Source organism: Pipistrellus kuhlii, unplaced genomic scaffold, assembly GCF_014108245.1.
Source record: "Pipistrellus kuhlii isolate mPipKuh1 unplaced genomic scaffold, mPipKuh1.p scaffold_m20_p_8, whole genome shotgun sequence".
NCBI lineage: Eukaryota > Metazoa > Chordata > Mammalia > Chiroptera > Vespertilionidae > Pipistrellus > Pipistrellus kuhlii.
Genome location: NW_023425584.1, coordinates 19114015 through 19128184, shown reverse-complemented (window position 1 = coordinate 19128184; position 14170 = coordinate 19114015). Strand labels below are relative to the sequence as shown.

Below are 14170 nucleotides of genomic sequence, written 5' to 3'. Positions count from 1 at the left end.
CAGTGCCGAATATGCTCTTCATCCGCCATCTTCTTAGCCCTAGTTTTTCAACAAAAACCAAACCAAACACAAACTTTTTCAAGCAAAACTTGTTAATTGCACTTCACACGTTCTGTAGATACCACGTGTTTGAAGGTTATGTCAATACAGGTCGACGCCAAGCAAGATTTTAAACGAATGTTAAAAAACGACATTAATTATTACTAGACCCAAAAATAGACGAATGACTGTATTCCCTGTGTTATCAATGGGGGACTGTTCTGTTTACCAGGGCACATTTTGCAATATCTGCAGGGATTGTTGGTTGTCACAATACAAGTCAACGCCAAGCAAGATTTTAAACGAATGTTTAAAAACGACATTAATTATTACTAGACCCATATCATGATTTTGCTGGGATCTAAACCCAGCCCTAAAATAAATAAATAAATAAATAAATAAATAAATAAATAAATAAACAAACCCAGTCCTAATTCCCTGGCCTAAGTTTAGTTCTGTATTTTCTGCTACTAACTTCACTATATAAATGAGCTAAACTTGGGTTACCCTGTCACTATAAACTCAATATGTCTTTTCATAAAAGCCACCTAAAGGACAGAATGGTCTATGAGGAGAATCAAAGTTTTGTCACCCCAAAATATGCCTTTGTGGATACTGATTTAAGCTGGTAATTAAAAAAAATAAGACTCTGAATTAACCTTTCACTCCCCCCTCTCCTGCCTAAAGAAATGCAGATAGAAACTCTTGCTTAACGGAAGGAAACATATTCTTAGCATCATAATAAGAAATGTGGCAGAGTAGGAGAAACCTAGCAATGCCTGTTTGAACTTTGTTCTGTGTACCATTGTTTCTGGGTGGCCAACAAGAATTCGTTTACCACCTTTGCTCTTTCTCATCTACCTGCAAATTGTGGGCTTTAAAATCTCAGATCTCTGCCCCCATTTCTTTCTCTTTTGTCCAAAAGGGCATATACTGGTAAAAACCTCAATAGCCTAATGCTCCTTGGGGTCTCATATTTTTTTATGGCACCCCTGCACATATTGTACATCCACAATAAATTTTGGATATTTTCTCCTGTTAATATCTCACGTTACCTTGATAAGCTCAGCTAGAACTTAGAAAGTGGGAGAAATTATTTTTTGACCCCCTGCATTATCTGGCAGCATAGGAAATTAACTTCCTAATGTTGCTGAGCTGGAACCAAAATAAATTCTAAAATGCCAACACCACTGAGATGCTAATAGACATCTAGACTAATGAATGTTCACAACAGCAAGCCTTTACTGTGAAATTAATGGACACTGGCATTTAATGATTGGAATTCAAACCTAAATACTCTACTCTACATTTTGTAAACTGGCTACCAGTTAGTGAGTTCAGCTGAATATTTAAGAAATCCAATATAGCCAAGACCGGTTTGGCTCAATGGATAGAGCGTCGGCTTGGGGACTGAAGGGTCCCAGGTTCGATTCCGGTCAAGGGCATGTACCTTGGTTGCGGGCATATCCCCAGTAGGGGGTGTGCATCGATGACTCTTTCTCATCGATGTTTCTAACTCTCTCTCTCCCTTCCTCTCTGTACAAAATCAATAAAAATATATTTTAAGAAATCCAATATAATAAAAGCCTAATATGCTAAGTGTCTGAGTGTTGACCAGTTCCTATGATGTGCACTGACCACCAGGAGGAAGATGCTTAGACCGATAGGTTAGCTTGCTGCTGGTGTCCAGCTGATTGGGACTGGGCCAGAAGGATCGGAGCCCTCCCTTGGTCCCTCCCTGGCTGGCCAGCCCCAATTGGGACTGGGCAAGATGGGTGGACACATCCTGGAACTGTCTTTCAGTACCTCCCTGCCCCAATCATGGACAGAGATGATGAATATTCCCATAGGAACTGGAGTTAATAATGCATGGTACTCCTAAAATTCTATGTGTGAGCCATAACTTTCTACAGGGCTCCATTAAAAAAAAGCAAATGCAAATAGATAAAATGAATCATGCCTTCTCTTTACCCAGCACTATGCTAAGAATTTTCATCAATGAGACATAGTTCTTTCCCTCAAGAAATTTCTTGAATGCTTTCCTGTAGGAATGCATCTAAGTGAACAGGAAAACGATTCACATATTGTTTTTCAGAAATCAAAGCATTTGATAGTATGAGATTACAGGTACTGTCCAGTACTGTGTTTCCTGGTATAGGGTTTCCTGAACTAATCTAACTCATAGGAGGCAGCAAGTAAGAATCCTTATCCATTTGTAGTTCTAAGAAAAAATGGGGGTCAGTGGGTGTAAACAGGAAGCACTATTATTAATCTGTGAAATATGGTATAGTGGTTACTAAACTTCGCTGTACACCAGAGCTTTTATAACTTATGATGACTAAGTCACACCCCACACCAATTAAATCAAAGTAAGTAGTTCAAGTTATCTAGAAGCCAGGTGTCAATATTTTCTAAAGTTCTCCAATATGCAGCACAGTTGGGGAATCACTGGTGTAATTGAAAAGCAGTAAAATATATTCAAATAACATATTAGTATGTGACCACTTAGACTCACAATTTACATGAAACCCCAACTTAGGGGATTGTTGTATTGATTAAATAAGACCAGGACATTTAAATTATTAGTTTTTAAAATCAGTACTTTTTAATGGAAACAACATGACCAAAAATCTGTCACAGATTTTGAGACCCATTAAAATAACAAAGTTTAATGAGGAAAAAACAAAACAAAACAAAACAAAAAAAGACCAGGACAATGCTTGAATAATGGGCAAGTATTTTTTTTTTCTTACATGAAGACATAAAAAGGAATGTTTAGCCACAATGAAGTGAACCAGTTGGTTCACTTATTTCAATAGTATTTATCAATGTGGCAAACATACATTAAAGGCAACCATACATTAAAGTTAGAATACATCATTACTACATCAGAGAATGAAAGAGGTATCTTTTATCCTTATCATCCAATCAATTTATGTAACACATTTAAAAAAAACATCTAAGGCCGGGACCGGTTTGGCTCAATGGATAGAGCGTCGGCTTGGGGACTGAAAGGTCCCGGGTTCGATTCCGGTCAAGGGCATGTACCTTGGTTGCGGGCATATCCCCAGTAGGGGGTGTGCAAGAGGCAGCTGATCAATGACTCTCTCTCATCGATGTTTCTAACTCTCTATCTCTCTCCCTTCCTCTCTGTACAAAATCAATAAAATATATTTAAAAAAACAAAAACAAAAACAAAACAAAACAAAAAACCTCTAAGATCTAGTTGGTCTTAGAAAATCCCTTTTATAAATGCAAGCTGACACTACAAATTTCAGGTTCAGATCTATATGACATCACAGATAGAATCCTAACTCTCATTGTAACTTTTTCCATTTCCCCTTTATATTGAGGATTGGAATATGCTAAACCTTTTTGAACAGCACTTCCAAAGTCCCCCTTAAAAACACATTCCACTGATACCTTACAGGAAAGAAAAAAAGCAGTATTCTAGTTCTTCAAAAGAGTAAGGCAAAGAGCTCAACTGCTACTAAGCATTCACCACCCCACCTGATTATTTTATTAAGTATAACAGTATATTTCATGTTAATAAATATTACTAACCTGCAGCCCTGCATAGACAAATAACAAAACTCAGAAAAAAATATGTAACTGTAAACCAAAAGATCAACTTATTAAAAAAAAAAAAAAAAAGAACTTACATTGTCACAGAATAGCTTTATCAAAGATTAGCAGTATTTTTATTTTTTAATCAAATATTCTTTCTCTCAGTAGGAACTACACCAGTGTATGTATTTGTTAAAGCAGACTCAGTGGCACATTAAAATCTGAACATTCACTCTGTAAATTACACCTCATTTTAAAAAAATCCCATTAAGACATGCATTTGTTCATGTTGTATGATTACTGGTCATTCAAAATTTTAAGAACCATCTGAGATGATACTGGAAATAAAATAACAAAAAGCATCATTTAAACTAGCTAATCATTTGTATTATGAAAGCTATTAAGGTACTCATTTAACCTCAGAAAAACTTCTGTTAAATTCAAGGACCAATTTTAATATTAATATAAACAGAATAAGTGTAAAATAGCCAATTTGTAATATGTGCTTCAAATTCTAGTTTTGTTTTTATAGCATTCTTGACATTAACATTCTTACTATAAACAATGACAAATGAGAAAACCTTACTAAATGCTACTTTTAGGTACAGCTTAAATATATTTTGAAACAAACTGATCTAACTAAAAATAAACCAAGGTAGTAAATTCCATGTACTACACTACACATGGGTTCACAAATATTTACTCCAATTTAAAATAAAAAAAAAGTTTTCATCCTGCAATCCACAAATTGAAAAGGGAGAACAAGAATTCTAAGCATCTAAACAGTAATACAAGCAATACATTTATAGAAGAGCTTTTCAGTTTCTCTGTATGAAGCCAATGCCATAAAGTGAAGGTGGCAAAGTATGGCTCTGCAGCATCAAAGGAAAAGGTGTGGGGCATGTGAACTGGCATGACTTGACCTTGGCATAAAGGTGAAAATGGTTCACAGGAAAATTCAGAGTTAAGAGACTCTAGTACCCCTCTGAAAGTCAACATCTAATTTGTATTATGAGCCGTTAGGCTGTATCTCTCAGGTCTCTTCCAGTCAAAAATGCTACCTAAGCATCATTATATCATTTCATAACTAGGAATCCATTATAAGCTAATAAAGCATCTTTAGTATACTGTGGATTTAGTTACCCTGTGAGTTCAAATCCTATTTCTCATGCATTCAGTGATCTTTCTAATAAGGACATACTCAGTACAGATGTCACCTTTGTTCTCTTTTAACAGCATTAGAATTTATTTACAGGACATATCCTCAGTGCCAAAAAGCTAAGATTAAAATTTAAGCTGCTTTTAAAACTGAAGAGGAAGGATTAATTAGTACTTTAAAAATATCTTCTAGAGAATACTTGACATTGGGGGGGGGGGGGGGAGGAGATTAAAAATACAAGGTAACAATTCTCCTTTGTCCCTCCCAACTTCTTTATTCATGATTTCCTTATAAAAATAGATTCCACTAATTTACTTCCTTCTAAATGATAACCTATGGAGATGTCATTTTTAAGAATCTTTAGTGGTGTCTCATCCTATATAATAAAAGGCCAATATGCAAATTGACTGGACAGCGGAATGACTGGTCACTATGACATGAACTGACCATCAGGGCAGACGCTCAATGCAGGAGCTCCCACAGGGGGAGGTGCCACTCAGCCAAGCCCTTAGCCAGGCCCACAGCTGGCGAGCGCAGAGGCAGAGGTGGGAGCCTCTCCTGCCTCCATGGCAGTGCTAAGGATGTCCGACTGCCCGCTTAGGTCCATTCCCAATGAGGGCATTCCCCGAGGGCTCCAGGACTGCAAGAGGGTGCAGGCCAGGCTGAGGGACACCCCTCCTCTTGAGTGCACAAATTTCATGCACTGGGCCTCTAGTAACTAAAGAACTTTCATAGGTAAGATCTAAACATGACATCAAACTGTGATGAAATGGTTTAGCTTTTATCTGAAAACAAGTCTTAAAATGTCAGGGCTGAAATTTCTGAGATCAACTAGGCCAGTGACTTTAAGTAGGGAAACTTGTTCAAACAGATCCCTACTCAAAAGCTCATATGCAAAACTTTTTCTAAAAGAGTAGGAAACCTTAAACCTTTCTGTCCACAACTCTCCTTTCCCACTCTAACAAAATTAGAAAATTACTAAGTTGGTAATATCCTTTTTATTTCACAGATGTAAGAAAATTATAGGCCCAAAGAGGTTAAGGCACCGACTAACCCCAGATTACTCAGTCTACACATGGCAGATCTAGAGCTTGGTTATACCATAACTGTTTCTTTGGAGAACACATTCATTCAGAGTGCCACAAAGAAAGAGAGTGTTATAACAGAAACACAGTAATTTTAATTGAGTTTCCAGAGGCCAATTCACAAGGTCCAAGGATTTCAGATTCTTAAAAATATCAAGAGACTGAATGTCATCCTCTCACTCTTGCTCTTTACACTGGATGCTATGTCTCTAGGTAACAATACTTTAATAAGGTCCTTACTAGGTAAGGGGACCTGATTAGGCAGATCTGCTATGTAGGTCAGGTAATTTGCAGTTATTTTTTTTCAGAGCTATCAGAGTATATTAAAAATGGGAGTTAGGGGGTGTCAACACATCAACACATCTAAAACAAAGGATAATATAGTTTGCCTTATTCAATCTAGCTGAAGTCAGTTTAATTCACTATTTACCAAATAAATATTTATTGAGTGTATATGCTGTGTAGGTAATGTGGGGAAAAACTGCCGACCAAAGACAGACTTTCCTAACTAAGTCTTCCTTAGTCCTTACTGCTTCAGTGGGAAAACAATTCCCACACTTAAAACCAATGAACCACTTTTGTGTCTACGTACCATTCCTAAAACAAATTTACTCCTTCCCCACCCTCATCCAATTACACATTTCTGACTGAGACTACTCCCAGAAGCCACTCTCTATTCTTGGATGCCTGGCCCAACCAGTTCACCAAGCTCTCCTAGAGCCAGATCCTGAAATCCCATCTCCTCTCCCAGAAAGCCTTAACTTGAAAGCCAGGTTAATCTCTCCAGTTCTACCCACAGTTTATAACTACAACTCTCTGTACACATCTTACAATAGATGCCTATTAGTTTGTTCACAAGTTAATTTCCTTTACTCATTGTTTATTCAGTATATTAACCATTACTCTTGTTAGGTACCAGTGTCATTATTAAATAAAAGCTACTGGATAAAAGGGCATGTACTTAATTTGGGTTTAGCACTGAAAATGCCAGGTGCTTAATGCTTTTTAAAAAAATGCCTTTTGAAAATGATTCCAGATATATTAAATTCAACCTGATTTGTGATTTTTACAAGATATCCCAAAATGGATAAATCTAAAAAGCATTATGCTAAGTGAGAGAAGCCAGACACATATACTAGTATGATTGCATTTACAGGAAACTCCAGGAAAAACTAGTGATGAAAGCAAATCAATGGGTGCCAGTGATGGACAGATTTCAGGCGAAGGGAAAAGAGTTTAACATTTTTAGGCTAATGCAATTGACATTTTCTTTGAGAAGGAAAACACGGAGGTATTTAAATAAAAAATTTCATTCTTCCACAGTAACAAACTTACTTTCACACAAAGCAGGGTGTTTTCTGTTTTTTAGGGATGGGAATAATTTAAAATCTCAATTCTGGATCATTTTAGATTTCACATTAATCTTTATCTCAAAAGATAAACCTGGCATTTTCTTCCAAATAATTTACTTTATCACTTAACAACCAAACAGAACATTTCATTATTCAATTTCTCCGTTTAAAATGTCTATCAAAATTATTTCAGGATAGTGTTAATTTGATTGTTTCCACATCAGAATGAATGTATGTAATCTAGTTCTTAATTCAAGATTGGAGGAATAAATATTGGAAATTGAAGCCACAGTACATATCAATTCCACTTAATTCTCAACTACCCCTGGATCTTTTTGTTATTTTTGAGTAATTGCTGGAGAAGAGCTGGGTTTTAAGCTATCTTTTAGTATCTATTTTAGGAAAGGACTCTTTAATCCCAAAAGCCAAACTATTCTAAAACCCTTTAAACATTTTCCCTGATGTGACTGGCAAGTTACTGACAATTCAACAGGTTCAAGTTACTTATCAAACTGTGGTTTTGTGATCAAGCTTTCTTTTAATACAACTGAGATCTGAGTATGCATTTCAACACAGCGCTGCGCTCCAACTGCCTTTGCCATTATCCACAGAATTTTAGTGCACAGACTGAAATGTAGCCAACCCTGTCATTCTTGAGAGTAAATTAACACCTTGGGAAGGGCTTCCTATAGTATAATTTAGTAATTTCACGTCGCATCTGCTGCAGAGATCAGACTGTCATTATGCCACCTCCTTTCTTGAACCCCCACCACCACCCGCAGCTTTCTTCTTGGCTTTTCAAAGGTTTAATCCACTCAGGACTGCCCTCGGGGGAACCCGGGCACCTTCACTTGGGAACCCCACGCAGAGAAAAGGGCAGGAAAATGCGGTTGAGTCACGTCGCTCCGCCATTTTCTAAGCGGAGGAGGAAGACATGTTGGAACAAAAACACAACAAAAGAGCAGCCATTTCCCAGGCCGGCTCCGATAGCAGCCCGCGCGGGCCGGGCCGGGCTGCTCCCCTCGGCACCTTCAAGCCCTCCTCGCTGCACACCCCTAGCGCATCCGGGGTGTCGGGCGGAGGGAGGGGAGCAGCCTCCGACCCTGCGGCGCAGGGACCAGAGCTCACCCGCAGGCTCCCGACCCGCAGTGCCCCGGGAAGGACGACGGCAGCTAAAACCAAGCAGGGTGTAATCCACTGGAAACCGACATTAGGTTGACAAACTGAAATGCACTCAGTGATGGTGGTGACGAACAGTTCAAAGGCAACCCCTGGCTCAAGGCAAACCCAGGTAGAACTCAAATCCCAGGGCCCGGATGCACCTCGGCCACTGCGCCCCGTTCCCGACCGGTGCGTGTGCTTGGGGTTCTTACCGTATGTGGGGGATGCCAACCCCGCCCTGAAGGATTTTATAGAGTTTGCTCTCGTACAGCAACTGCGGGTGTCTGGCCTTCTGAGACTCTAGCTTCACTGCCACTTCCTGCGGAGGGGAGAGGGGAGAATGGCATCAACATCCCCGTGGGCTCAATGTCACTCGCAAAGGAAGGGAGACATGAGCAAAAGCTCCAGCTCGTGACCAGAAGGTGAAAGAGGGAGGCCAGGGAGGGGGGGTGGGGGTGGGGAGAAAGCGCTCTTTGTCAGGATTATAAAAGGAGGCTCCAGCCTCAAAGGCCTTTTCGCAGGGGGGCAGTGACGAAAGCCGCACGTCCTCTCTCAAGTGCAGGGAAATGATTCATGCAGAAAGCGTAATGAGGGGTTAGAAGACACCGGGCGATCGGAAGCCGTCCTAATTAGAACAAGAAGCCCAGTCGAATTAAAAAATAATATATATAAAAATTATATATATATATAATTTATGGACATATATCGCTGGAAAAAAAGGTTTTGCTGTTTTCACCTTAAACGACGGTAAAACAGATTACAACAATCCTGGGAAACTTCCCAGTTCACCCAAGCTTTCTATCGTGGTCTTTCCCTTTTAGGGCAAAAGCGTGGGAGAGGTTCCTAAGCCGGGAAGCGGGCTCCCTCTGGACCCCGGAGCCTGCGGTGGGGGTGAGGGTGGGGGTGGGGGCGGAAAGGCCCGAGCGGTTGGGGCGGGGGGTGAGGACGGCGGGCGCGGCGTCGTCGCGAACCCCACCCCGGGAGATTACCTCGCCATTGGTGATGTTGATCGCCAGATAAATGTCCCCGAAGGAGCCAGACCCGATCTTCCGTACCAGTTTGTATTTCCCTCCGACAATGAACTCGGCCTTGGAGCCGCTGCTGCTCGCCATCGTGGGAGACAGAAGCGGAGGCTGGGGCCCAGCCCCGACACCCCGGAGAGGAGGACGCGGGCCTCTGGGCTGGTCCCCTGAGCACGGCTGCGGAGGAAGGCGGCAGGGGACCGAGCACGTCGGCTTCTGGCGTCACAGGGCCCCGAATCCGCCGACGGGAGCCCGATCGCCGCCGCCGCCCAGTCCGGTTTCTTTCTGCTAGGTTGCAGTTTCAAGTGGGGTTCTCGCGGCTCCCAGGCTGGGCCACTTGTGTCCGGGCGGCCGCCACTGGCCTCGCTCTCGCGGCGACGTCGCGGGCTGGAAAAGGGGCGCGGTGAATTAGGGCGGTGATACCGCTGCCGCCGGCTCCCGCCCGGAGGGACCCCTGTCACTCCGCCGACGCCGCCATCTTATTACTCCGGCTCTAGCCAACGCAAAATGCCCCCAGTCCCCGGCAGCCGCTTCTTCACGGCGCAGAGCACTCTGGGAAAGGCGTCTCGGCACTAGCCCCGGAGGGTCGGCTGTGAGAAGAGGGCGGAACCGGACCCGTGAAAGTCGCGGCTCACGCTCCATGCGTCACCCCGTCACCGCCCAACTGCTCATGCGTACTACAGCCCGGCTGACTGCGCAGGCGCGCGGTGGCGAGCTCCTCGTTCCCGCCCCGCCCCCCCCCCCCCCCCCCCCCCCCCCCCCCCGCTCATTTTCACTTCCGGTCGTTGGCTGGTCCACTCTTGCTACCTGTTAGTCACCTCGGCAACGCCCGGCCCCTGAAGGGCCTTGCGGCGCCAGGCCTCCAGAGCAGTTAAGAGAGGAGTCACCTCCATTTCTCTTGTAAGGTGTAAGCTTTAGGTCTTGGAGTTGGCTATTATTGACCTTTGCTTTCTGAAGCGGTTTTAAACCTTTGATCTTTCCGCCACTCCCTCCGCCCTCGACTGACCTAGTCCAGCTCAACTTGTTTTGAAAGGAGCTGTCGCCCCTGGTGGAGAGGTAGAGAAAAGCAGCCCAGGACTGGCTGGGTTTGTTCAGGGCTCTCCAAAAATCAATAGGAACATATTTAAAAATAAATAAGTAGCCAGGCTAGTGTTGCTCAGTGGTTGAGCGTGAACCTTGAAACCAGGAGGTCAGGGTTGGATTCCTGGTCAGGGCACATGTCCGGGTTGTGGACTCCATCCCTAGTAGGGGCTTGCAAGAGGCAGCCCATCCATGATTCTCTCTCACCATTGATGTTTCTATCTCTCCCTTTTCCTTCCTCTCTGAAATCAATAAAAATATATTTATAAATAAATAAATTTTAAAAAATAAAGTTGTACTTTATGCTGAGGTTTTATAAAATGGTGTTAATGGTAGGTAGCTGTTTTGTTAATATTCTTTGACAAAATTAAAGTTGACATTTTAACTTAAAAGCTTTTGAAATCTCACACTCTGGAACCCATTAGTTTAAATGACTTTTAGAAGGCCTTCCAACTGAGATTCTATGATTTTTGTGTATATATTTGATGTTTCCTCATTTGTTTCCAGCACTGACAAATACCCAGCAAAATGATATGAGTGGCCATAGCCTTTTCAAATGTTATTTCATTTTATTCAATCTTAAGATTTAAATTTTTCAGACTTAAAGAAGGACAAAGGTTGGTTTTTGTTTGTTTTTTAAGAAAGTGAAGCTCTTAGGTGTCAGCTATGACTCAGCCTTTCCCTTAAATTATGTATCATTTATGATTAACTTTCAGCCTCAGCAGTTGAAGAATTACCTGTTTTAGGTCCTGCTATTTTAAAGTTACAAGACATTCTGTGCTTATTGAATCAGCAGCAGCTCTGGTGTAATGGAAGGAGTCTTCTAAAATGTGCCAAAATGCAATTTCTAACTCCTGGATCAGATGAATTCATTAAAATGTAATCAAAAGTGTAGGCCTAGGGTGGTCTGGGTGAAGGAAGTGGGGGAGGGGAGCATGGGAAATGGGGACATCTGTAATACAATCTGCAATTTAAAAGTACAGGATAAAATTTTAGACTTTGAGGAAGATATCACATCTAGTTCAATAATCATATTTTTAAATGCTTTACAATTTTCACATATCAATTATGCCCTACTAGGACAAAAGTGGCTTGCCCAAGATGATACAGGTGATATTAGAGGCAAAAAAAGGACTAGAACCCCAACCTCTAACAGAAAGATAAAAAGGAAAGGGTAGGATGCAAATTGGGACAGTCACACCACAATGATTACTTCTATGTTTATAGAGAGGCCAAGATGAATTGAAAAAAAAAAAAAATGTTAAGCCCTAGTGTTTACCTAAGAAAAGGTCACTGGTAACCAGAGTATGTTTTGAGTAAAATGATAAGGACAAGCACCAGAAGTATAGCTAGATGTTGTAAGAAGGAAAATAAAACACAAGGGCAGCCTGCCAATTTCTAGAATTGATTGGTGCAAATAAGTAGAAAAAATGGAATGCCTTAGAATATGTCACTGTTTCAGGTGTTAACTGTTACACAGTCTCATGTATTGTACAATGGGTTATCAGATAAGTTAGTGGAGTGATAGAAAACATGAGAACATCAGAAATGTCCTTTTGGGTCAGAGTGATAATCCATTCAGCCTGTTTTCCAGTCATTGGCAATGACAGCAATTTCTGTGTCTCTTCCCTCCTGTGCTGTTATTCAGAAGGTTTTGTGAAAGTAGACTGCTGCATCTGTGATAGCAACTTCAAACACATTTGAGATATTCCATGAACATTTCTTACTTTTTATGTAGCCATTCATTTCAATCAATTTTATTTGAACTTATGCTTTTGACTCATAAGGCTTCAAGATTGATAAATTCCATGTGTATGCAATTAATCATTTATATATATAAAATATTCACTATTCTTTTCCTTATAAAAGTGACATATATTCTCTTGAAAATTTTAGGTAAATCAGAAAAAAGAAAACAAAAATCTCTTAGAGATAATCAACACATGTTTACATTTTGAGTTATATAAATGTACAGTCTTTTTTCTGTGTATATCATGTGTGTATATTGTATGTATATGTGTGTATACATATATTTGATTTTATTTCTTAAAACTTGCAACAAGTAATCATAGTGTACATTTAGTTTTGAGACTTGTTTTTTTCATTTAGTGATTTGTTGGAGTCATGTTCCCATATGAGTAAATAATCTTCCAAAATATCATTTTTAATGTCTATATATTAAATATGTATTGTATTGATGGAACAATATTTAACCAATCCCAAGTTAGTATTGCAGATATTTTCAAACTTTTGCTAATAGTATAAACAATGCTTTAATGAATATTCCTGTAGTAAATCTTAGCTCATATCCAAAATTAATTGGTTAAGGTATATTTCTTGAAATCCTACTAGTCTTAAAGCCCCTTATATAATAAACAACAACTTCTGGTTCTGTTTTGGTACAGTTTGTGATGGATAAAACTATGTTCATGTGTTATCCTATTTTCTCCTTTCTTAAACTTATCTTCAAATTTAAATTCTAACCCTTCACTTTCTTAAAAGTGGTAGTTGGATTTTGTCTGACCACCCATTGTTGAAAAACCCAATAAACTTAGAAGAACTCTTTGCTACTCCCCTCTTCCCTTCCCCACACATTTCAAAATCTCAAGAATTTTGCAAGTCTGTGGTTTGTGATGTGCTCATACAATTGAGAATGTCCCTTTTATGGACACAGCTAACAAGACACATTTGTTGGTTTGGCTATTGGTGAAACAATTGTGTTTTATAGATATTTAGGTTTAGTTGAAGGAGGGGAGTGGGTAGTGGGAAGAGTGGAGGGATTAGTTTCCTGTAAGAGGTCAACGGACCCTCAAAATCAAGAATATATTTAATCAGTTATGAAAACAAAATAATCTCATATATGTTCAAATCTCTCATATTTTGCATGAGCTCAAGTTTCCCACAGAAATAAATGTAAAAGGTCTTAGAGATGGGGAAGAATTCCATTTGTCACTGTTCCAAACAGATTAACCCAGGCTTTACTATAGAAATAGTTTACATTTTGAGTTAGGCATTTCAGTGTACTTTGTTAAATGAGAATGTGTCCTTTTCTACCTTTTGTTTACAAATAAAATGTTGTCATCTACATTTAGAGTAGTAGAAAACCAGGAAGTTTTCCTAACTTTAAGCAAGAGCCATGGAAACAATACAAGAGTAGTGGAAATTTATTTTATTTTTAAAAAGTAGTTTGGGCTGGGAGAGGAGAAACCAAAGTATCTCTTTATTTGGGTATTTAAGGGCTAGGTTAAATAGTGTAAGGAAATATATGCTAACCTAAGTTGTCCAGAAATCTGAATTTTAGTTGTGACTGAGACAGGCCAGTAAACCAGGACAAGTGGAATAGGGAAACTGAGACCAGATAGTTAAATAGCAGTGTGCAGCCACCTAGAAAATCCCTGTGTTCCCTAAACCAAGAACATCTACACTAATAAAAGAGAAATATGCAAATTGACCATACCTCCATAGCACCCACCAACCAATTAGGAGTGAGTATGCAAATTAACCCAACAAAGATGTTGGGTTAATTTGCATATGCAGCCTGGTGGGGCGGGATGCCTACTATGAAGGGTAGGCAGAGGCTGGAGGGAGCTACAGAAGTGAAGACTTGCAGACTCCCTGGCAGCCAGGAATAAGGACTTGTAGGGAGTGAAGCCAGGGGAAGGAAGGCCTATTCTTGCATGAATTTTCATGCAATGGGCCTCTAGT

At 40.3% G+C, this 14170-nt stretch overlaps 1 protein-coding gene and 1 long non-coding RNA gene across 19 annotated transcripts in view; one reads left to right on the top strand and one right to left on the bottom strand.

Annotated features, from left to right (window-relative positions):
* The window catches only part of CSNK1A1 (casein kinase 1 alpha 1), a 42492-nt gene extending 32421 nt beyond the window's left edge, over nt 1–10071 (bottom strand). For 4 of the 16 annotated variants that reach the window (XR_004985625.2, XM_036423967.2, XM_045576352.1 and 1 more), the window contains exons 1-2: nt 9353–10068; nt 8576–8682 (exon numbers count right to left, since the gene is read on the bottom strand). Coding sequence is in view for 12 of the 16 variants with exons in the window: in XM_036423967.2 (XP_036279860.1) it covers nt 8576–8682; nt 9353–9475 (230 nt within the window). In the remaining 4 variants the exon portion in view is untranslated. Of the gene's footprint in view, nt 1–8575; nt 8683–9352 lie in introns of all 16 variants that reach the window. The other 12 variants (XR_004985626.2, XR_004985627.2, XM_036423971.2 and 9 more) reach the window with 8 other exon arrangements.
* Nucleotides 8288–12864, top strand: LOC118711058. 3 transcript variants are annotated; one of them, XR_006740634.1, is made up of 2 exons: nt 8288–8493; nt 11182–12864. It is a non-coding gene; the product is annotated as an uncharacterized LOC118711058 (long non-coding RNA). The 3 variants fall into 3 exon arrangements; XR_006740635.1 differs by lacking the exon at nt 8288–8493 and adding an exon at nt 10144–10285; XR_004985634.2 differs by lacking the exon at nt 8288–8493 and adding an exon at nt 10656–11082.
* The last annotated feature ends 1306 nt before the right edge of the window (nt 12865–14170 follow it).